Source organism: Salvelinus sp. IW2-2015, linkage group LG4q.1:29 (assembly GCF_002910315.2).
Source record: "Salvelinus sp. IW2-2015 linkage group LG4q.1:29, ASM291031v2, whole genome shotgun sequence".
NCBI classification, from domain to species: Eukaryota; Metazoa; Chordata; class Actinopteri; order Salmoniformes; family Salmonidae; genus Salvelinus; species Salvelinus sp. IW2-2015.
Window position 1 is genome coordinate 60725209 of NC_036842.1, and position 24409 is coordinate 60749617.

General features: G+C 43.9%; 1 protein-coding gene across 1 annotated transcript in view; it reads left to right on the forward strand.

The window, feature by feature from the left end:
- Positions 1–671: 671 nt before the first annotated feature.
- LOC111962278 (fatty acid 2-hydroxylase) overlaps positions 672–24409 on the forward strand; it is a 34278-nt gene continuing 10540 nt past the window's right edge. The window contains exon 1 of the mRNA XM_023985248.3: positions 672–1054. Coding sequence (XP_023841016.1) covers positions 773–1054 — 282 coding nt within the window. The 5' untranslated portion in view covers positions 672–772. The remainder of the gene's footprint in view (positions 1055–24409) is intronic.

Here is a 24409-nt window from a genome sequence, read left to right on the forward strand (position 1 = left end):
TGTAGGCATGTATCAAACTTTGCTGTGGAGTACTAGGCACGGTGATTTGAGCTATCAGATTGTCCAGAGCAGTGGGCACACTTGATTTACGCACAGCTCTCCGTGTCGGCCGGGTAGGCGGAGTTTGTCCCTTCAGTTCAGACAAATGAAATGGTTCAAAATGGGAACACTGCCTTTTCGGCGCACAGGGTTTCTGAATCAAGTGCACGTAAAGGCAAAAGCGCAAAGTCGAATTTAAAAAAAATCTAGTAATAAAGGAGCTCAAGCCTTTATCGTCGGCTTTTCTACAGAAATGTTTGGTGATCGACTGGGAATACCTAGATGATCGATCGCGATCGACCGGTTGGTGACCCCTAATACAGGTTATTGATATTGAGAGGCGCCCACACATCAAACAGAACTACGCCCATGAGGAAATAACACGCATGTTTAACAGGTTCTCTATTAGACTAGTTTAAAAAGTTCGTTTTTATTTGATCTCAACCACATCTAAACATGAATTAACAATGCAATTATGATCTCATAGCTGTAAACATTGGGGGTAAAAAAGAAGCTAGAGTGCTGTGAAGTTGCAGAGCAAGCAAAAGGCAGATGAAAGACAGCTTTGAGCAGTCTTGAGCGATGAATAATTAATGATATGCTAATGAGTTGGTCGAGTAAGCTCAGTCAGGGCTGAGAAATGAAGTAGAAGTTAGTACGCGGTCAGTCGGCCAGGGGGTCTTTACGCGCTCCTTTAGTTTATGCTTTGTTTTGTGGACAATTCAACATCGCAATGTCTCCATTGGTGTCCCCTCGGTTTTTCTCTGAGATGGAGGTAGCCCGTCATTGCACAAAATACTCATGTTGGGTATTATTGGGGACGAAGGTTTATGATGTGACGGGATTCCTTCGAATGCACCCGGGTGGAGAGGCTCTAATATTACACAGGTCAGGGAGTGATATCAGCCTGGAGATGGAGGGACCCCCGCACCGCCATTCCGAGAACGCACGGCGGTGGATGGAACAGTACTACATCGGAGAGCTGGACACAGACAGTAACGCCGATGAAACACAGGTACGGGCTATAATACTCTGCTCTGGTAGCCTACTCTAAAATGTAACCCAAGCATAGTTTCTTATCGAATCAAATCAAATTGTATTTGTCACACGCGCCACATACAACAAATGCTTATTTACAAGCCCTTAATAACCAACAATGCAGTTCAAACAATATAGTTAATATAATATTTACTAAATAAACTAAAGTTAAAAAAAATCGAAACAATCAAAAATAAACACAATAAATGTACATAACAATAACGAGGCTATAGGTTAGTCGAGGTAATTTGTAAAGTGACTGCATAGATAATAAACAGCGAGTAGCAGCAGTGTAAAACAAAGGGGGTCAATGGAAATAGTCCGGGTGCCCATTTGATTAGTTGTTCAGCAGTCTTATGGCTTGAAAGTAGACTACAGTAAATTAAGACGATGTACATGGCGGTGTGATTTTCACATCTGATTTGAGACACATTGCCTATTTGCATCTAACAACAATCTCACATTGCCCCTATTTGTAAACCACATGCATGTGGTTTACAAATAGGAGATGATGATGGCACAACAATATGCCTATTAACACAGTCAGTGGATTTGGGAGAAACTTTCCATTACAATAATGGTTGTAGGCTACATGCTAGTCAGTGGCGGTCGGTGCTGTTTAAGTTGAAGGCAGACAATTTTCTTTTTTCATGAGCATGGCCTTTTCTATTACAGCATATTGGATGACTGTCATTCATATTCCATTCATCCAGTTCAATGTAACATTGATAGGTTTAGGCTACTACATGATACTCTAATTTTCCCTATACCCATCCTGTGGTTGCTACAACCTAGCCTATAAATGAAAGTTTACAATGTAGGTGTACACAGGTCGAGAGAAAGATTTAAGGTGACAGACAGTGACACATTCAATACCGCCTTGCATACTTGATTACACTAGGGTGTAATCATTAGTTCAACAGTTGCAAACAAGAGTTTCTATTGGACAAATTCAGGTATGTTTATTCCCGTTTCATTCCGTTTGCTTCTGTTTAAGAAACGTTTTTCAACAGAATCGGCTAAATGAATACACCCCTGATCGGACATAAACCCAGTTCACTTTTATAGCAGCCACGTTGTATTCCTTCTCGCATCTGCGCGCTCTCCTCCTCAAACCTTTTCCCTTCGCTTGTGGACTTCAATGCACAACACATCAGCTGTATGCAATAAGGCAAAAAAAACTTTCCAAGCCAAACCATGTCATAACCGCTACACACAGCATACCTCGTTGTCACCATATTAGCTAAAGTTACGTCCTAGTCAACATAGCTAATAGAACTAAAGCGTTAGTAAACCCGCTACAATTATACAGTAACGTTAGTGTACAGTCAGTAAGCAGTTTAGCACTTACACCGGTGGGCCCGATGGCAATACATTTGTAAAACCAAAAGCTTACCTTGACTTGGAAGAGTTCCAGTGTTGTGTTGGATAGTCATAGCCAGCTAGCTAATATAGCATCCCTCTGATTGAGCTGGGTGTTTGAGTATGTTAAACTAGCTAGCTAGCTGGAATTTGCTGGCAAAGAAAGTGAAAGTGAAAAACAAGACGAAATATAGTTCTCTCACTCTCTTGCTTCTCTATCATTTTTGAAGAAATTAATTTGTTAAAAACTGTTCAGCTATTGTCTTTCTCTGAGTCATCTATCACCACATTTTATGCACTGCAGGGCTAGCTAGCTGTAGCTTATGATTTCAGTACTAGATTCATTCTCTGATGCTTTGATGGGATGGACATGTCAGTTCATGCTGCAAGAGCTCTGATAGGTTGGAGTACATCCTCTGGATGTTGTCATAATTACTGTGTAAGTGAATGGAAGGGGGTGAGAACCATGAGCCCCCTAGGTTTTGTATTGAAATCAAATCAAATGTTATTGGTCACATACACATGGTAAGCAGATGTTATTGCGAGTGTCGTGAAATGCTTGTACTTCTAGTCCCGACAGTGCAGCAATATCTAACAAGTAATATCTAACAATTCAACAACAGATACCTAATACACACAAATCTAAGTAAAGGAATGGAATAAGAATATATAAGTATGTGGATGATTAGGGATGGAGCTGCATAGGCTAACATGCAATAAATAGTATAGAATACAGTATATACATATGAGATGAGCAATGCAAGATATGTAAACATTATTAAAGTGGCATTATTAAAGTGACTAGTGGTCCATTTATTAAAGTGGCCAATGATTTCAAGTCTGTCTGTAGGCAGCAGCCTCTCTGTGCTAGTGATGGCTGTTTAACAGTCTGATGGCCTTGAGAGAGACTGAAAAACAGCTTCTATCGGTACTAGCTTTGATGCACCTGTACTGACCTTGCCTTCTGGATGGTAGCGGGGTGAACAGGCAGTCACTCGGGTGGTTGTTGTCCTTGATGATCACCCTCTGGAGATCCCATTGGTTGTAGGCGGTGCAGTTACCGTACCAGGTGGTGATACAGCCCGACAGGATGCTCTCAATTGTGCATCTGTAAAAGTTTGAGGGTTTTAGGTGACAAGCCACATTTCTTCAGCCTCTTGAGGTTGAAGAGGCACTGTTGCGCCTTCTTCACCACACTGTCTGTGTGGGTGGACCATTTCAGTTTGTCCTTGATGTGTACGCCGAGGAACTTAAAACTGTCCACCTTCTCCAATGCTGTCCCATAGATTTGGATGGGGGGTGCTCCCTCTGCTATTTCCTGAAGTCCACAATCATCTCCTTTGTTTTGTTGACGTTGAGTGAGAGGTTATTTTCCTGACACCACACTCAGATCCCTCACCTCCTCCCTGTAGGCTGTCTCGTCGTTGTTGGTAATCAAGCCTATTACTGGTGTGTCGTCTGCAAACTTGATGATTGAGTTGGAGGCGTGCATGGCCATGCAGTCATGGGTGAACAGGAAGTACAGGAGGGGGATGAGCACGCACCCTTGTGGGGCCCCAGTGTTGAGGATCAGCGAAGTGGAGATGTTGTTTCCTACCTTCACCACTTGGGGACGCCCCGTCAGGATGTCCAGGACCCAATATCACAGGGCGGGGTTGAGACCCAGGGCATCAAGCTTAATAATGAGCTTGGAGGGCACTATGTTGTTGAATTCTGAGCTGTAGTCAATGAACAGCATTCTTACGTAGGTATTCCTCTTGTCCAGATGGGATAGGGCAGTGTGATGGCGATTGCATCGTCTGTGAACCTATTGGGGCGGTAAGCAAATTGAAGTGGGTCTAGGGTGACAGGTAAGGTGGAGGGGATATGATCCTTGACTAGTCTCTCAAAGCACTTCATGATGACAGAATTGAGTGCTACAGAGCGATAGTCATTTAGTTCAGTTACCTTTGTTCCTGTACCCAAGAATGCAATGGTGGCCATCTTCTCATTCCAAGATGGCATAGCAGTCAGACGTCCTTTGTCCTCGACTTGTCGTGTCCCGTGTATATATATATTTACATCTTTTCTTCGCATATCTTTTCATATTTTTTTTTCTAAAAACTCAACTTCAAAACACTCTCCTGCAATCTGCCTCACCAATTAATTTGTAAAAAGTATTTTTCACCTCAAATCTGAAATCCACAACAGAAGCTAGCCAGAAGTTAGCCAGTTCACTGGCTAACGTTAGTATTCAGCTAACCACGGTTGGCGGTCATCAGCTATCCTTTAGCTCAAAAAGCTATCGCCAGTTTTGTACAACGCGACTCAGACAACATTTTCAGACAAGATAGAATGGCCAAAGGGGGCGGTGTTAGAACCTACTGCAGAGATAGCCTGCAGAGTTCTGTCCTACTATCCAGGTCTGTTCCCAAACAATTTGAACTTCTACTTTTAAAAATCCACCTCTCTAAAAACARGTCTYTCACTGTTGCCGCCTGCTATAGACCACCCTCTGCCCCCAGCTGTGCTCTGGACACCATATGTGAACTGATTGCCCCCCATCTATCTTCAGAGCTTGTGCTGCTAGGTGACCTAAACTGGGACATGCTTAACACCCCAGCCATCCTACAATCTAAGCTTGATGCCCTCAATCCCACACAAATTATCAATGAACCTACCAGGTACCACCCAAAAGCCGTAAACACGGGCACCCTCATAGATATCATCCTAACCAACTTGCTCTTTATTAAATACACCTCTGCTGTTTTCAACCAAGATCTCAGCGATCACTGCCTCATTGCCTGCATCTGTAATGGGTCAGCGGTCAAACGACTTCCACTCATCACTGTCAAACGCTCCCTGAAACACTTCAGCGAGCAGGCCTTTCTAATCGACCTGGCCCGGGTATCCTGGAAGGATATTGACCTCATCCCATCAGTAGAGGATGCCTGGTTATTTTTTTTAAATGCCTTCCTCACCATCTTAAATAAGCATGCCCCATTCAATACATTTTAGAACTCGGATCAGATATAGCCCATGGTTCTCTCCAGACCTGACTGCCCTTAACCAACACAAAAACATCCTGTGGCGTTCTGCATTAGCATCGAACAACCTCCCTGATATGCAACTTTTCAGGGAAGTTAGAAACCAATATACACAGGCAGTTAGAAAAGCCAAGGCTAGCTTTTTCAAGCAGAAATTTTCTTCCTGCAACACAAACTCAAAAAAGTTATGGGACACTGTAAAGTCCATGGAGAATAAGAGCACCTCCTCCCAGCTGCCCACTGCACTGAAGATAGGAAACTCTGTCACCACCGATAAATCCACTATAATTGAGAATTTCAATAAGCATTTTTCTACGGCTGGCCATGCTTTCCACCTGGCTACCCCTACCCCGGTCAACAGCACTGTACCCCCCACAGCAACTCGCCCAAGCCTTCCCCATTTCTCCATCTCCCAAATCCAGTCAGCTGATGTCCTGAAAGAGCTGCAAAATCTGGACCCCTACAAATCAGCCGGGCTAGACAATCTGGACCCTTTCTTTCTAAAATTATCTGCCGAAATTGTTGCAACCCCTATTACTAGCCTGTTCAACCTCTCTTTCGTGTCGTCTGAGATTCCCAAAGATTGGAAAGCAGCTGTGGTCATCCCCCTCTTCAATGGGGGGGACACTCTTGACCCAAACTGCTACAGACCTACAGTGGGGAGAACAAGTATTTGATACACTGCCGATTTTGCAGGTTTTCCTACTTACAAAGCATGTAGAGGTCTGTAATTTTTATCATAGGTACACTTCAACTGTGAGAGACGGAATTTAAAACAAAAATCCAGAAAATCACATTGTATGATTTTTAAGTAATTAATTAGCATTTTATTGCATGACATAAGTATTTGAAAACCTACCAACCAGTAAGATCCCGGCTCTCACAGAACCTGTTAGTTTTTCTAAGAAGCCCTCCTGTTCTCCACTCATTACCTGTATTAACTGCACCTGTTTGAACTCGTTACCTGTAATAAATACACCTGTCCACCCACTCAATCAAACAGACTCCAACCTCTCCACAATGGCCAAGACCAGAGAGCTGTGTAAGGACATCAGGGATAAAATTGTAGACCTGCACAAGGCTGGGATGGGCTACAGGACAATAGGTAAGCAGCTTGGTGAGAAGGCAACAACTGTTGGCACAATATTAGAAAATGGAAGAAGTTCAAGATGACGGTCAATCACCCTCGTCTGGGGCTCCATGCAAGATCTCACCTCGTGGGGCATCAATGATCATGAGGAAGGTGAGGGATCAGCCCAGAACTACACGGCAGGACCTGGTTAATGACCTGAAGAGAGCTGGGACCACAGTCTCAAAGAAAACCATTAGTAAACACTACGCCGTCATGGATTAAAATCCGCAGCGCACGCAAGGTCCCCCTGCTAAGCCAGCGCATGTCCAGGCCCGTCTGAAGTTTGCCAATGACCATCTGGATGATCCAGAGGAGGAATTGGAGAAGGTCATGTGGTCTGATGAGACAAAAATAGAGCTTTTGGTCTAAACTCCACTCGCCGTGTTGGAGGAAGAAGAAGGATTAGTACAACCCAAGAACACCATCCTAACCGTGAAGCTTGGAGGTGGAAACATCATTCTTTGGGATGCTTTTCTGCAAAGGGGACAGGATGACTGCCCGTATTGAGGGGAGGATGGATGGGGCCATGCATCGCGAGATCTTGGCCAACAACCTCCTTCCCTCAGTAAGAGCATTGAAGATAGGTCGTGGCTGGGTCTTCAGCATGACACGACCCGAAACACACAGCCAGGGCAACTAAGGAGTGGCTCCGTAAGAAGCATCTCAAGGTCCTGGAGTGGCCTAGCCAGTCTCCAGACCTGAACCCAATAGAAAATCTTTGGAGGGACTGAAAGCGTATTGCCCAGCGACAGCCCCGAACCTGAAGGATCGGAGAGGGTCTGTATGGAGGAGTGGCCAAAATCCCTGCTGCAGTGTGTGCAACCTGGTCAAGAACTACAGGAAACGTATGATCTCTGTAATTGCAAACAAAGGTTTCTGTACCAAATATTAAGTTTCTGCTTTTCTGATGTATCAAATACTTATGTCATGCAATAAAATGCTAATTAATTACTTAAAATCATACAATGTGATTTTTGGATTTTTGTTTAAAATTCCGTCTCTCACAGTTGAAGTGTACCTATGATAAAAATTACAGACCTCTACATGCTTTGTAAGTAGGAAAACCTGCAAAATCGGCATTGTATCAAATACTTGTTCTCCCCACTGTATATCTATCCTGCCCTGCCTTCTAAGGTCTTCGAAAGCCAAGTCAACAAACAAGATTACAGACCATTTCGAAATCCCACCGCACCTTTCCACTATGCAATCTGGTTTCAGAGCTGGTCATGGATGCACCTCAGCCACACTCAAGGTCCTAAACGATATCTTAACCGCCATCGATAAGAAACAATACTGTGCAGCCGTATTCATTGACCTGGCCAAGGCTTTCGACTCTGTCAATCACCACATCCTCATCGGCAGCTCAATAGCCTTGGTTTCTCAAATGATTGCCTCCCGCCTGTTCACCAACTACTTCTCTGATAGAGTTCAGTGTGTCAAATCGGAGTGCCTGTAATGTTGTCCGGGCCTCTGGCAGTCTCTATGGGGTGCCACAGGGTTCAATCTTGGGCCGACTCTCTTTCTCTATTACATCAATGATGTCGCTCTGCTGCTGGTGAGTCTCTGATCCACCCTACGCAGACGACACCATTCTGTATACTTTTGGCACTTCTTTGGACACTGTGTTAACAACCCTCCAGACAGCTTCAATGCCATACAACTCTCCTTCCGTGGCCTCCAACCGCTCTTAAATACAAGTAAAACTAAATGCAATGCTCTTCAACCGATCGCTGCCTGCACCTGACCACCCGTCCAGCATCACTACTCTGGACGGTCTGACTTAGATTATGTGGACAACTACAAATACCTAGGTGTCTAGTTAGACTGTAAACTCTCCTTCCAGACTCACATCAAACATCTCCAATCCAAAGTTAAATCTAGAATTGGCTTCCTATTTCGCAACAAAGCATCCTTCACTCATGCTGCCAAACATACCCTCGTAAATCTGACCATCCTACCGATCCTCGACTTCGGCGATGTCATTTACAAAATAGCCTCCAATACCCTACTCAATAAATTGGATGCAGTCTATCACAGTGCCATACGTTTTGTCACCAAAGCCACATATACTACCCACCACTGCGACCTGTACGCTCTCGTTGGCTGGCCCTCGCTTCATCCTCGTCGCCAAACCCACTGGCTCCAGGTCATCTACAAGACCCTGCTAGGTAAAGTCCCTCCTTATCTCAGCTCGCTGGTCACCAAAACAGCACCCACCTGTAGCACGCACTCCAGCAGGTATATCTCTCTGGTCACGCCCAAAGCCAATTCCTCCTTTACTCCTCTCCTTCCAGTTCTCTGCTGCCAATGACTGGAACGAACTACAAAAATCTCTGAAACTGGAAACACTTGTCTCCCTCACTAGCTTTAAGCACCAGCTGTCAGAGCAGCTCACAGATTACTGCACCTGTACATAGCCCATCTATAATTTAGCCCAAACAACTACCTCTTCCCCTACTGTATTTATTTATGTATTTATTTTGCTCCTTTGCACCCCATTATTTATATTTCTACTTTGCACATTCTTCCACTGCAAATCTACCATTCCAGTGTTTTACTTGCTATATTGTATTTACCTCGCCACCATGGCCTTTTTTTGCCTTTACCTCCCTTATCTCACCTCATTTGCTCACACTGTATATAGATTTATTTTTCTACTGTATTATTGACTGTATGTTTGTTTTTACTCCATGTGTAACTCTGTTGTTGTAGTATGTGTCAAACTGCTTTGCTTTATCTTGGCCAGGTTGCAATTGTAAATGAGAACTTGTTCTCAACTTGCCTACCTGGTTAAATAAAGGTTAAATAAAATAAAATAAAAAAATCTTGAAGCATGTGGGTACAACAGACTGGGATAGGGAGAAGTTGAATATGTCCGTAAACACACCAGCCTGTTGGTCTGCGCATGCTCTGAGGATGCTGCTAGGGATGCTGTCTGGGCCGGCAGCCTTGCGAGGGTTAACACGTTTAAATGTCTTACTCACGTAGGCCACAGAGAAGGAGAGCCCACAGACCTTGGTAGTGGGCCGCGCTGGTGGCACTGTATTCTCCTCAAAGCGGGAAAAGAAGGTGTTTAGTTTGCCCGGGAGCAAGACGTGGCTGGTTTTCCTTTTGTAGTCCGTGATTGCCTTTAGACCCTGCCACATGCGTCTCGTGTCTGAGCCGTTGAATGCTGAGTCTGACAGCACAGTGGGTCGTCGAGGATTTCGTACTGAGTAAAGTCGTATTTCTTGCTCATGAATGTGCTGGTTGTCATACCGCTGCTGCCATTTCAATGGCATTTGAGAACATGTTTGAAACTTGGAAACATGAACACACTAGCTAGCTCCATTTGAACAACTGACTCGAGAAATAAGCTCATCAACTGCGCCTGCAGCAGATGTGATACCCTCTGTCATGGCATTGAAACGCCTGCTCAAAAAAACTGCAGACAGGCTGTGAACAAGTGATTCGGGGCATTCTCTCATTACTGTCCTCTACTTTGATGCAGACAAAAAACAGGGTTTACTTGAACTGTTACATACACAGCTGGACAAGATGGAAATGGACACAGTGACAGTGCGCACCGAGGAAGAGAGGCCACGGACAAACAGACAGCTGAAACTTCACTGTTTGACATGAAATCCTGGTTGAGAATGAAACGACTGAACAAATTAACAATGAAACAGCACAGCAAGTAAGTGAAAGAAATAGGTTTTGATGATGTTTTACTGGTAATGGTTACATATGTAAATGCCAACAAAATAACGTTTTGGTCAGTGTGGTGTGTGTGAACTTTATTTAACTTGGCAAGTTCGTTAAGAACAAATTCTTATTTTCAATGACGGCCTACACCGGCCAAACCCAGACGATGCTGGGCCAATTGTGCGCCGCCCTATAGGACTCCCAATCACAGCTGGATGTGATACAGCCTGGATTCGAACCAGGGACTGTAGTGACGCATCTTGCACTGAGATGCAGTGCCGTAGACCTCTGCGTCCGTGTGTGTATTAACTATTTAACTGTACTAGAATAGTTAAAAGGCCGCAAAAATTTAAAATATCGGTTATCGGTATTGTTTTTTTGTCAAGGAAAATATCGGATACCGGTATCGGCCAAAAATGTAATATCGGTGCATCACTACTTATAACACTAAGTTTCATTGGTCGACTCTGACTTTTGGAAACTGTTGCTACCTCTACAACCCCATCATAAAGTGTGAGTGTTGCGGAGAGGGGGCAAGGGATGCATGTGGTTGTCACTGCCTTGATCCTGTTTACTACAGTTAAACACTGTCACTCTATTGATCCTGTTAACCACAGTTAAACACTGAACTTCTCCCTTATGCAAGTCTTTATGCCTAAGTATGGCATTCTCCTCTGTGTCAAAGTCTTATTTTATCACATATCAATTCAAAACATTGGGTTCAGTTTCAATTGACAGACTTGTGTTTACAGTGCTGTCAGGGTTTTGTATTGATTATAGTGCTGGTAGTATAAACAAGAGTTTTGGCGATGTGCCTCTTGACCCCAACCCTGTTTTGTTGCTCTGGGTTTGGCTACTCAGAGTGGCATTAGACTACAACATACTGGACAGCACATCTTGTGTGTATGAGAAAAGGAAAATACACTAATCTGGCTTCTGGCTGGCTTCCGTGCATTGGCAGGGCAGAGCAGCTACGTCTAGTAAGATGAGGAGCGGGGGTGTGTGTCTATTTGTCAATAACTGCTGGTGCGCAATGTCTAATATTAAAGAAGTCTCAAGGTATTTCTCACCTGAGGTAGAATACCTCATAATAAGCTGTAGAGCACAATATCTACTAAGAGAGTTCTCATCTATATTATTCGTAGCCGTCTATTAACCACCACAAACCGATGCTGGCACTAAGGCCGCACTCTACGAGCTGTATAAGGCCATAAGCAAACAAGAAAATACTCAGCCAGAGGCGGCGCTCCTAGTGGCCGGGGACTTCAATGCAGGCAAACTTAAATCCATTTTACCTAATTTCTACCAGCATATCACATGTGCAACCAGAGCAAAAAAACCTCTAGACCACCTTTACTCCACACACAGAGACGCATACAAAGCTCTCCCTCACCCTCCATTTGGCAAATCTGACCATAATTCTATCCTACTGATTCCTGCTTACAAGCAAAAACTATAGCAGGAAGTACCAGTGACTTACTCAATACGGAAGTGGTCAGATGACGCGAATACTACGCTACAGGACTATTTTGCTAGCACAGACTGGAATATGTTCCGGGATTCCTCCAATGGCATTGAGGAGTATACCACCTCAGTCACCTGCTTCATCAATAAGTGCATCTACAACGTTGTCCCCACAGTGACCGTACGTACATACCCCAACCAGAAGCCATGGATTACAGGCAACATCTACACCGAGCTAAAGGCTAGAGCGGGACACTAATCCGGATGCTTAAAGAAATCCTGCTATTCCCTCAGACGAACCATCAAACAGGCAAAGCATCAATACAGGACTAAGATTGAATCCTACTACACTGGCTCTGACACTTGTCAGATGTGGCAGGGCTTGAAAACTATTACGGACTACAAAGGGAAACCCAGCAGTGAGCTGCCCAGTGACGCGAGCCTACCATACGAGCTAAATGCCTTTTATGCTCGCTTCGAGGCAAGCAACACTGAAGCATGCATGAGAGCACCAGCTGTTCCAGACAACTGTGTGATCACGCTCACCGTAGCCAATGTGAGCAAGACCTTTAAACAGGTCAACATTCACAAAGCCGCAGGGCCAAACGGATTACCAGGACGTGTACTCAAAGCATGCGCGGAGCAACTGGTAAGTGTCATCACTGACATTTTCAACCTCTCCCTGACCGAGTCTGTAATACCTACATGTTTCAAACTGACCACCATAGTCCCTGTGCCCAAGAAAGCGAAGGTAACCTGCATGAATGATTACCGCCTGAACCATTCACGTCTGTAGCCATAAAGTGCTTTGAAAGGCCGGTCATGGCTCACATCAACACCATCATGCCGGACACCCTAGACCCACTCCAATTTGCATACCGCCCCAACAGATCCACAGATGACGCAATCTGAATCGCACTTCACACTTCCCTTTCCCACATGGACAAAAGGAACACCTATGTGAGAATGCTGTTCATTGACTACAGCTCAGCGTAGTCAACACTATAGTGCCCACAAAGCTCATCACTAAGCTAAGGACCCTTGGACTAAACACCTCCCACTGAAACTGGATCCTGGACTTCCTGACGGGCCGCCCCCAGGTGATAAGGGTAGGCAACAACACATCTGCCACGCTGATCCTCAACACTGGGGCCCCTCAGGGGTGCGTGTTTAGTCCCCTCTTGTACAACCTGTTCACCAACGATTGCATGGCCAAGCACGACTTCAACACCATCCTTAAATTTGCTGACGACACAAAAGTGGTAGGCCTGATCACCGACAACGATGAGACAGCGTATAGGGAGGAGGTTAGAGACCTGGCAGTGGGGTGCCAGGACAACAACCTCTCCCTCAATGTGAGCAAGACAAAAGAGTTGATCGTGGACTATAGGAAAAGGAGGGCCACCCAGACTATTTACATTGACCCCCCCTTTCATTTTACACTGCTTCTACTCACTGTTTATTATCTATGCATAGTCACTTTACAAATTACCTCGACTAACCTGTACCCCACGCACATTGACTCGGTACCAGTACCCCCTGTATATAGCCTTTTTATTTTTTACTTTAGTTTATTTAGTAAATATTTTCTTAACTCTATTTCTTGAACTAAATGCTCAAATCAGTTTCGGTTTTCAAATCTGTTTAGGACTACTGACTGTCCAAACAGCAAGCTACAAGTGACCAAATCGAATTTGTGCGTATTCAGGCTAGGGTTGCAAATTTTTGGGGAATATTCAGAGGTGGAAACTTTCTGTGGGAATATATGGGAATTATCGGAAATATATGCAAATGAATATTAATACCATTTAAGGAAGGACCAGTTGCGCTCTGAGGAGGCTGATGTTGGTGGGATTTGGAGGATGATGGAGGCAACAGGGGTAAGAGCCTCAGATCCACAAAGTCCCTTCCACCAGTTGGCTGATGAGATATGTTGGCACGACTGCCATATTGTATCACCATCCCAAATCCCTTGCTTGGAAGTGTACTTCGCCAGACTGCCAAGAACCTTGCCCTCCTCCAGGCCAAGGTGGCGAGACACGGTAGTGATGACGCCATAGGCCTTGTTGATCTCTGCACCAGACAGGTGGCTCTTGCAAGCATACTTGAGGTCCAACATGTATGCTGCGGCGTGCATGGGCTTCAGCCAAAAGTCTTCACGCTTTTTTATATATTTCAGAACTGCGGTTTCCTCTGCTTGGAGCAACAGTGAAGTGGGCAGGGCAGTACGGATTTCTTCTCTTCTCTTACAGTCTGAACATCAGACAGGATGGCATTGTCTCCCTCAATCCGTGCAATGGCTACTGCTATAGGTTTCAGGAGTGTCAGGCTGCTTACCACTCTCTCCCAAATACATCATCCAGGAGGATCCTCTTGATGGGGCTGTCCATATCGGCAGACTGTGATATGGTCATTTCTTGGAAAGACTCCTTCCCCCCAGGAGACTGTCAAACATGATGACAACACCACCCCAATGGGTGTTGCTGGGCAGCTTCAATGTGGTGCTCTTATTCTTCTCACTTTGCTTGGTGAGGTAGATTGCTGCTATAACTTGATGACCCTTCACATACCTAACCATTTCGTTGGCTCTCTTGTTCTCTTGTTGAGTGTATCCATTGTTTTCAGTGCCATGATGTCCTTGAGGAGCAGATTCAATGCATGAGCAGCATAGCCAATGCATAGCCAATGATGTGAGGGTAGGACTCCCACTTTAGACCAATGTGCCCTTCATGTTTGCAGCATTGTCTGTCACCAGTGCAAATACCTTCGATGGTCCAAGGTCATTGATGACTGCCTTCAGCTCATCTGCAATGTAGAGACCGGTGTGTCTGTTGTCCCTTGTGTCTGTGCTCTTGTAGAATACTGGTTGAGGGATGGAGAGGATGTAGTTAATTATTCCTTGCCCACAAACATTCGACCACCTATCAGAGATGATTGCAATACATTCTGATTTCTCTATGATTTGCTGGACCTTCACTTGAACTCGATTGAACTCTGCATCTAGCAAATGAGTAGATAAAGCATGTCTGGTTGGAGGGGCAAAGAACATTCAGAAATCTCTTCCAATAAACATTGCCTGTGAGCATCAGAGGTGAACCAGTTGCATACACAGCTCGAGCAAGACATTCATCAGAATTTATCTGACTACATTCCTTCATTGAGTCAAAAACACTTCTGATTCCAGGAGGACCGTGGGATGTTGCAATCGATAAGGTGTCTCCTTCATCATTTTCACCTCGAATCGAAGTAGAGGGACTTTTGTCAGAGGTTGCTTGTTGTGAGCGCTGAGGGAACTTTATGCACTTGGCCAGATGATTCTGCATCTTTGTTGTATTCTTCACATATGATTTGACACAGTATTTGCAAATGAACACAGCTTCCTTCTACATTAGCTGCAGTGAAATGTCTTCACACATCAGATAGTGCCCATGGCATTTTCCTGTAAAGATGAGTAAAAAAACAACAAATACAATTCCATGTTGTAACGTCTGCTTCCAACTCACACTCTCAAACACATACATCCCCTGAACGCAGCTCACTCTCCAGATCCCAATCACCTGAATTCTGATCACCTGTTCACACACCTGTATGTCATTATCACACACTATTTAGTTCAGTTCTTTGCACCTCATCATTGTGAGGTATTGTTTGTTTTGTGACACACTTCTATTCGGAGCTCTGTTTTTCCCAGCAATTTAATCCGCCCGTGTATGATAGTTTTTGCCTGCCTCACTAATGACGCCTTTTGCCTATTCCCTGCCTGTACTTAGCTTATCGGATTTCCTGTTATCAACCTATTGCCTGATCTCCCGGACGACGTTACTAGCCTTTTCCCTGCCTGTACTATTGCCTTTTTGGACCCCCTGTGTATGACCTTCTGCCTGCCCCTGGACCCAGCTACCTGCCTCCTCCTGTGGTCCATTACAAATCAACACCTACTGCACCCTGCACTTGAATCCAGCTCTCTCTCCCATTGTGTTCATTACACATGTACAGATAAATAGTTAAGCAGTTAGATTAAACAACTCCTTTGTAGGATAAATGTTTTAAAATGAAACATGTATGGATACAGGTGCATTAACACTCCTCAGTTAGCAGGCTCAAGCAAGCTAAAACCCACATGTTAGCAAAAACTAACTAGCAGAAATTGTTAACAAGTTAGAAATAATTTAAACACACTTTGCTGTAGGCTACTATTTACTAGTTAACAAAAATAATGTATGTCATATAAAATATATTCACCCCACCCAGTATTGTAATAAAAACTTACCAGAAAGCATGTAGTCCTTGGCCCAGACAGTGTAGTAGTGTGGGCTCAATAGCATCTCATTAGTGTGCAAGATCTTGAGAATCAGCTGTACATGTGATGGAAGAGTGCACTGCACATGTGATGGAGGACTACACTGTGCATGCAGTAGGTTGCAATTACATTGAATTGGGGATAGTTTAACCAAAATATGCCACAAGACCTAAAATTGCCTTATGTGTATCCCACAAAAACAATTCACTGTTATAAGCTAACCTTTTGATGAATTTAAGCAAAATTACCCAAATTCCAGGGCTTAACTTTCCAGGGAAAATTTCCAGAAAAATGCTGGAAATTTACCGGAAAGTTTCCGACCCTTTGCAACCCTAGTTCAGACAGCAGTTATTTTCTGACAAGGCTACACTAGTTGTCATAGTAATGATGTGTTTGTGTTCAGTGGTGTAGGCTGATTGGTGGTGGTGCTAGTGTTTCCTATCACTCAGAAGTTATGTAGCAAGCTAAGGTAACAACAATGCCTGCCATGGACGTTTCTCAGTTGCTTTGCATTTTCAAAATCATTAGGGTAAGAACGTTTTTAAAGCCTCAAAGGATAAGATGATCCAACTTTCAAAATGAGTCCTTTTTGGCTAGCCACGGCAGTCAACTAGCTAGCTAGGTAGCTGTTTAGCTTTCTAGCATAATCACTCATTTGTTTGTAAACAATTAACAAGCTAGTTAGTTACCACATGTTCTTGTCAAACTGTCAACAGAGCAGCTAGCAAGCAACAAGATATTCCAAATAGCAGTCTAAAACACTTGAGGGCAAATAAATCAGATTTGACCATTCAGACACATGTCACATGGCCAGGAATCAGATTTGTATCGGATTTCAAACCATCTATAAAGGTGGTTTGAAATGTGTCTTGAAATATCCGATTCCATGTGCTTTTTGGCTGTTCAGACTGCAGGAAAAAGAACAGATTCGAATCGGATATGCAAATAAATAGTCTCTTTTTGAGTCACTTCAAACTGCCAATGTGAACACGGCTTCAGAGACTTACCCAAAAACAAACATGTAATGACTCAGGGGGTTGAAAACCTATCTAATCAAGATATATTAGTGTTTTATTTTTTGTATATATTTTTTTAATTGTAGCATTTTTTATCCACTTTGACATTATAGAGCAGGGCTGCCCAACCCTCTTCCTGGAGATCTACTGTCCTGTATGTTTTCAGTCCAACCCGCTTCCTGGAGATCTACTGTCCTGTATGTTTTCAATCCAACCCTCTTCCTGGAGATCTACTGTCCTGTATGTTTTCAGTCCAAGCCTCTTCCTGGAGATCTACTGTCCTGTATGTTTTCAGTCCAACCCTCTTCCTGGAGATCTACTGTCCTGTATGTTTTCAGTCCAACCCACTTCTTTGGAGATCTACTGTCTGTATGTTTTCAGTCCAACCTCTTCCTGGAGATCTACTGTCCTGTATGTTTTCAGTCCAACCCGCTTCCTGGAGATCTACTGTCCTGTATGTTTTCAGTCCAACCCTCTTCCTGGAGATCTACTGTCCTGTATGTTTCAGTCCAACCCTCTCCTGGAGATCTACCGTCCTGTAGGTTTTCAGTCCAACCCTCTTCCTGGAGATCTAATGTCCTGTAGGTTTTCAGTCCAACCTAATTAGCATATCTGATTCAGCTAGTTAAGGTCTTGTTGAGCAGTTAATTAATAGAATCAGGTGTGTTAAATTAGGGTTGGACTGAAAACCCACAGGATGGTAGATCTCCAGGAAGAGGGTTGGACTGAAAACCCACAGGATGGTAGATCTCCAGGAAGAGGGTTGGGCAGCCCTGTTATAAAGTATTGTGTGTGGATTGTTCACCAAAAAACGTCAATTTAATCAATTTTAATCCCACTTTGTAACAACAAAATGTGTAAAAAGTCAAGGAGTGTGAATACTTTCTGAAGGTATTGTATTTTTATGTGTGTGTGTGTGTGTATGCATAGGCTTTTGTGAATGGTGAATGTTGGCCGTCTGGCCTGATGTGGCCCTCCACAACTCTTTAGGACAGAGTGCCCTCTGAGAGAAAAAAGCTCCACCAGTGGGTTGATGATAACCTTTTGGGAGGAATTTGTGAGGGCAGTCGGTGGTGCCTCAGCCTCGAAGGAATGTTTCCTCTTTATGGATCTGAATCACATTTTTTCTCTCAAAGGCCTTATTGTCACTCATCCCCAGGGACATGACCAAGCATTATACAGCAGGCTACTGAGGGGGTGGAAACTAGAGCGCCTCAAACGTTCAGTTTGAAGCCGCCATCTCATCTCCTTTTGTAATTTGACAGCAGAATTAATCCATAAAGTATATTTTATCTGCTGTAGTTGGCCTAAGTTTATCATTGTGAATGCTAGTGTTGTTTAGCTTCTGCTTCCATGGAGACAGTTGTCACAAGCCTTCAATTAGCACACATCTTCATATGTAGGTCCCTCAGGTAATGCTCTACAACTGCTGGTTCAAGTCAAAGGGTGGTGAGGGAATAGGATGATGAGAGGGCCGGAGAGAGAACAGGTTGTGAGGTCCGATTGATTAAGACGCAACACAAACACAGCCGGCATGTTTCACCTGTCCTGTCTGAGGATGGCTGGCCTGCTCTGCCACAGTAATTGCAATAAGATGTGGCATGGGCCCCTGGGAGAGGCAGCAGGGGCAGAGTTGAAGAGGTGAGACTGTCGTCACCAGGATATAGAGAGATCCAGGGGGATGTCATTGGCTAGTGTGGCAGGGTAGTCCCACACATGAGGAGCCCTGAAGGCTGGCAGAGACACAGCTGCCTGTGGCAGTGCTGAGGGGTGGGGGATGCCATACTACACTGTTGCTTTATTTGTCTCTGCAGCCTCCTGATTCTCCTTACCCCTCCCCATCAGGAGAGCCAGGGATAGTCAGTTTCTCGCTCACAGACATCATTTTGTATGATTGCAGACCAACTCATTAGTGATGGGGGAAAACATCAATACAGGTATATTTCCTTTTTATTTTTATTTTTTATTTTTTTTAAATAAATTTTATCCCCTTTTCTCCCCAATTTTCGTGGTATCCAATCGCTAGTAATTACTATCTTGTCTCATCGCTACAACTCCCGTACGGGCTCGGGAGAGACAAAGGTCGAAAGCCAAGCGTCCTCCGAAGCACAACCCAACCAAGCCGCACTGCTTCTTAACACAGCGCGCCTCCAACCCGGAAGCCAGCCGCACCAATGTGTCGGAGGAAACACCGTGCACCTGGCCCCCTTGGTTAGCGTGCACTGCGCCCGGCCCGCCACAGGAGTCGCTGGAGCGCGATGAGACAAGGATATCCCTACCGGCCAAACCCTCCCTAACCCGGACGACGCTAGCCCAATTGTGCGTCACCCCACGGACCTCCCGGTCGCGGCCGGCTGCGACAGAGCCTGGGCGCGAACCCAGAGACTCTGGTGGCGCAGCTAGCACTGCGATGCAGTGCCCTAGACCACTGCGCCACCCGGGAGGCCAGTTATATTATTTTTGACAATATATTGCAATATTATTTTTGACATTATGGTTATATTATTTTTGCACTAGTCGGCTGTATCTGTGCCACTTTTTAAATAGTGAGCCAACATGTTTTTAGCACGTATTTTCATGACTGATCAAAACTCACTTTTTCACTGCTCTCTCTTGTCCCTCTGCAGCAGACATGATCAGCAATATGTTTGGAACATCAAATCACAATAAAATCGCACTGATCAAAACTCACTTTTTCACTGCTCTCTCTTGTCCCTCTGCAGCAGACATGATCAGCAATATGTTTGGAACATCKAATCACAATAAAATCGCACTGATCAAAACTCACTTTTTCACTGCTCTCTCTTGTCCCTCTGCAGCAGACATGATCAGCAATATGTTTGGAACATCGAATCACAATAAAATCGCACTATCAAATCTCAATACATATAGAATTGTGAGAATCGCAATACGTATCATATCGGCACCTAAGTATCATGATAATATGGTATCGTGTGGACCCTGTCAATTGCCAGCCCTACAAAATATACTGTAGCTGTTTAGCTAATAGGTTTTTGCTAACATGTTTAGTTAATAGGACACTGCACAGGTCAGATTGTATAGCAAGGACAGACACAATGGTAGACAGGTGCGTAAACACAACAAATAGGGCAGGGCCAGATGAATTAAATGGAGATAAAACCAAAGGACAAATTGTTGTGTTTAGTTTCATGTTAGTGAGTTGTTAACCATTGTTAACCACTAAGAGGACAAAAGGAGCTCTCATTGTCATTTCTCCCATAGCTCTGTTTATTTCTAACACAGGCCTCTCTCCGCCTCCAGGGCCTTGAGGGCCACTATACTAGAGGCTGTCTGTTGGTATTTATATAGGAAGGACCTAACTCTCAACGCCAAGTCAAGTTCATTGTTCAAGCACCACCCAATACCAATTCTCTGTCATGTGTATTTATAAACGGCCTATGGCTAAATGGTAGTAGCGCTATAACAAAAACGTGTTTTCTAAAACAAACCATTAAAGGGTGGGTGAGCAAGTTTGGAGTGAATGACTGAAGGCACACCCTGGCCCAGCATTTGGCTCATGTTAGGCGTATCTTGACAAGCTATGGTGATCAGTCGTTTAGCAATTGCTGAGTAACTGTAATCTTGGGTGGGAGGTTATTACCTCTCCCTTTTAACAAAGTAGAAAATCCATCTGGGTCAGCATGAACAGGAGCCTATCATTCCATTACTTACTTCTTCTTCTCCAAAACACATCCACACACCTTTTAAACCAACAATATCAGTGATTAAGAGGAAGATAAATCTCTCTCATGCTGAGCTAAGAGCACGTAGAACATATAAAATTATCTTTCTATGCCTATGCTAATATCAGCGTTGTCCTGGTCATTTATGATATATATGTTAGCACACATGAACATGTGGATAGACCTTTGCACCTGGCTTTCCCAATCTGTGAGCTATGAACTTTTACCTGCCACTAGTTATGAATCTGTGTATTGAAGAATCTCCCCAGTTTCCATGTCAAGAGATTTTCTGTGGTTGTCTGCTGCTCAGACTGAATCTAGGTCAAAACTCACTGGTCATCATGCCCATATCGTGTTTGAAGTCTATCATGGTTCTCCTGGTTTATTGTGGTAATATAATGGCAGTCTCTTGTCATACTCTGTGTATGTAGTAACAGGACACTCGGTCCCAAATGTCTCCAGCTACAGTTTGTCTCTGATTATAGTACCATCCTCATCCGCCCAACTGAAAGAGAGAGAACACGATTGCGTGTGTGTGAATGAAAGTAATCTTAATTTCTTGCCAGTCAGGTTTGACTGGCTTTGTTACTAAGAGGCTGAGTGATCCTGCTAGCCTGTGTGTGTGTGTGTAAGGAGAGGAAGAGGAGAGGGAGTCACACACCTCCACACCCTGTCACTGTTTCTCTCCACAATGTCTTCCACAATGAAAAGTCAAACGTTTTGTGAAAACATGTTACTCCCCTGAACGGAATAATTCATGCAGTTCCGTTATATAGCAGACGTATTTCTACATTTAAAACATCCTTTATGGGACCATTTTTACACTTTAATAAACAGCTGAAGTGACTTTTATGCAAGGTGACTGTTGTGACTTAAAGGAATGTGGGTTCTGTAAGTGACCTAAATTAAGTAATTAAGTCAACTTTAATTACTTCATTACCCACTTGCTGAAATTAGTAACTTGAAGTCGAGACGTGACAAGGTGGTAGTTTCATACCCAATTGGCTCAGGGATTAAAGAAAGAAAGAGAAAGAGAGATCTGTAAGAGAGACTGCTCTTACATATTCTAGCAGAGCCATTTTAACTGATGTGTGAATGAGATTGAGACTGATCTGACATTGACACTCAGTAAATGGTTCTTATGTACATGTGTGTGGTGAAGGGGAAGTATACTTATCTCTAAACTCTGTAGCCCGTCCGACTGTGTACCCCGGCACAGATATGATAGTGATGGTTAACCATTAACCAGGATGAGTCACATGACCTCTTCACTGTGACCAGGGATGGAACTATTGATGACATCTGGGATACACCTTTTTTTAACTGACTTACACAAAATCCACCACCCTCCTGCTGTGACATAATGACCGGTGATACTGTTACTTGAATAATACTGATTGTGTCTGTCTGTCGTGTCTCCTCTTGTTACCCAACTACTCTGGCTACACCATTACGGCCTCCAGTGTGGGCTCAAGGACTCCAAGTGTGACTGTGAACTTTGAACCTGTATCCACATTGGAAATGACCATACAGCCAAACCCAGCAACTGTTGGCAAACACTTGAATAATCTGCTTGATACTGTTAAAAAGAAACTCCCTGCTTTCTCTTACTACTCCTTTATACAACAAGCTATCCATCCATAATCTCTCACAAAAGCCTTGACGTAACATGTATTGAGATTGTGTCCTGTTCCCTCTTCTCAGCCATTGACTCACCCCACTCATTATCAGAGCTGCTCTCTGGATAGGAGCAACACTAGCCTGTTATGTGTAGGCCTACTTCTAGTCCAGTACTGTGCCCTTATATGAGCGCCAGTGGTTGCCGGTTTTGTCTTGACAAAGAATAAAATACAAGGCAGGATTGTGCTGTGGCTCTGGCCAGCTGGGTGGGCAGTTGTTCATATTGCCTGTCTGTGTACTCACAATTCCCCATCCTAAACCAAGCATTCCCCTCCCAAACCACGGGCCCCCGCCTTCTTCTGCCACGCCCATCCGCCCAGTGCCCCACCAACACACTATGGCCCCTGTTCTAATGGTACCAGCCTGGACTAGGGTCTCCTCTGTCCATCCCCTTTGTTTTTTGTCACTCATTCTTTCCTTAATTCTCCTTCCCAGCCTATTAGATGGAGGACACACAGAGTGCCTTATTACCGTTCGCTCCCCCACCTCTCCTCTCAGTGTAGGGCTGAGAGGACCGGGAATGAAGAAGCTCTATTGTCTGACTAAATGACTCAAATGTAACTGCTCAGTTCTCCCAGCCTGCATGCCTCCACACCAGCTGCAACCAGAGACAATTACCCCCATTCCCTTGAAACACTCAGACCCATACTGTAGAAGTAGCAATATGGGTAGTAGTATAGAAACATGCAGTGCAGGATATATCTTATAATTAATCTTCTAGGTTTAGTCACCAGAAAAGGTCACACATCTTATTTTTGAATGAGAATATAGTTTGATGTCTGGCAATGTGAAACTAGGCCTAATTTTTCCATTACTGTCAATGCCCACACTTGGTTCCCTACTATGAATACAGGAAGGTTTGGTATAATAAAGCTATAAGGCACGAGGGGGTGTGGTATATGGCAAATATACCACAGCTAAGGGCTGTTCTTAAGCCCGACGCAACGCGGAGTGCCTGGATACAGCCCTTAGCCGTGGTATATTGGTCATATACCACAAACCCCCGAGGTGCCTGATTTGCTATTATAAACTGGTTACAAATGTAATTAGAACAGTAAAAATAAATGTTTTGCCACACACGTGGTATCTTACATACCACGGCTTTCAGCCAATCAGCATTCTGGGCTCGAACCACCCAGTTTATAAAAGGAATTATAAATCAGGTGGTTCTAGCCCTGAATGCTGATTAGCTGAAAGCCGTGGAATATCCGACCCTATACCATGGGTATGACAAAACATTTATTTTTACTGTTATAACTATGTTTGTAATCAGTAACTATGTTTTATCAGCAATAAAATGCAAATTAATTACTTAAAAATCATACAATGTGATTTTCTGGATTTTTGTTTTTTAAATTCCGTCTCTCACAGTTGAAGTGTACCTATGATAAAAAATTACAGACCTCTACATGCTTTGTAAGTAGGAAAACCTGCAAAATCGGCAGTGTATCAAATACTTATTCTCCCCACTGTATATCCATAAAAAGGATGCCAGCTGATTCATGATTTTGACTGGCTGAGAAACGCTGCCTGCTTGTCTGTCTCGTCCCGACATGTTCATTACTATGGGACAGCTGGAGAATTTGAATATTGAAACAATGTTGCAAATGTCAGAGAGACAGACAGCAAGGTTTATACAATTCTCCGCTGTTGAAAACAAAATGTTAGTCTAAAAGAAATGTGAGATAATATCTAGATGCTTTTTATAGTATAGATCAAGTTTATAAATTGCCTGGCTGAGCTGATGAGACAGTGGATTGCGCAGTCAGATGGAACAGAGTAAATAGCCATTTTAACGTCATAGATTTAGCCGGTGGTAACTTGTGACATAGACACCTGCTGGAATGCTGTTTTTACCAATCAGCATTCAGGATTAGATCCACCCGTTGTATAAAATAGCAATAAGACACCTCTGGGGTTTGTAATGTGCACGATGTAACACAGAATGCCTTGATACAGAACTT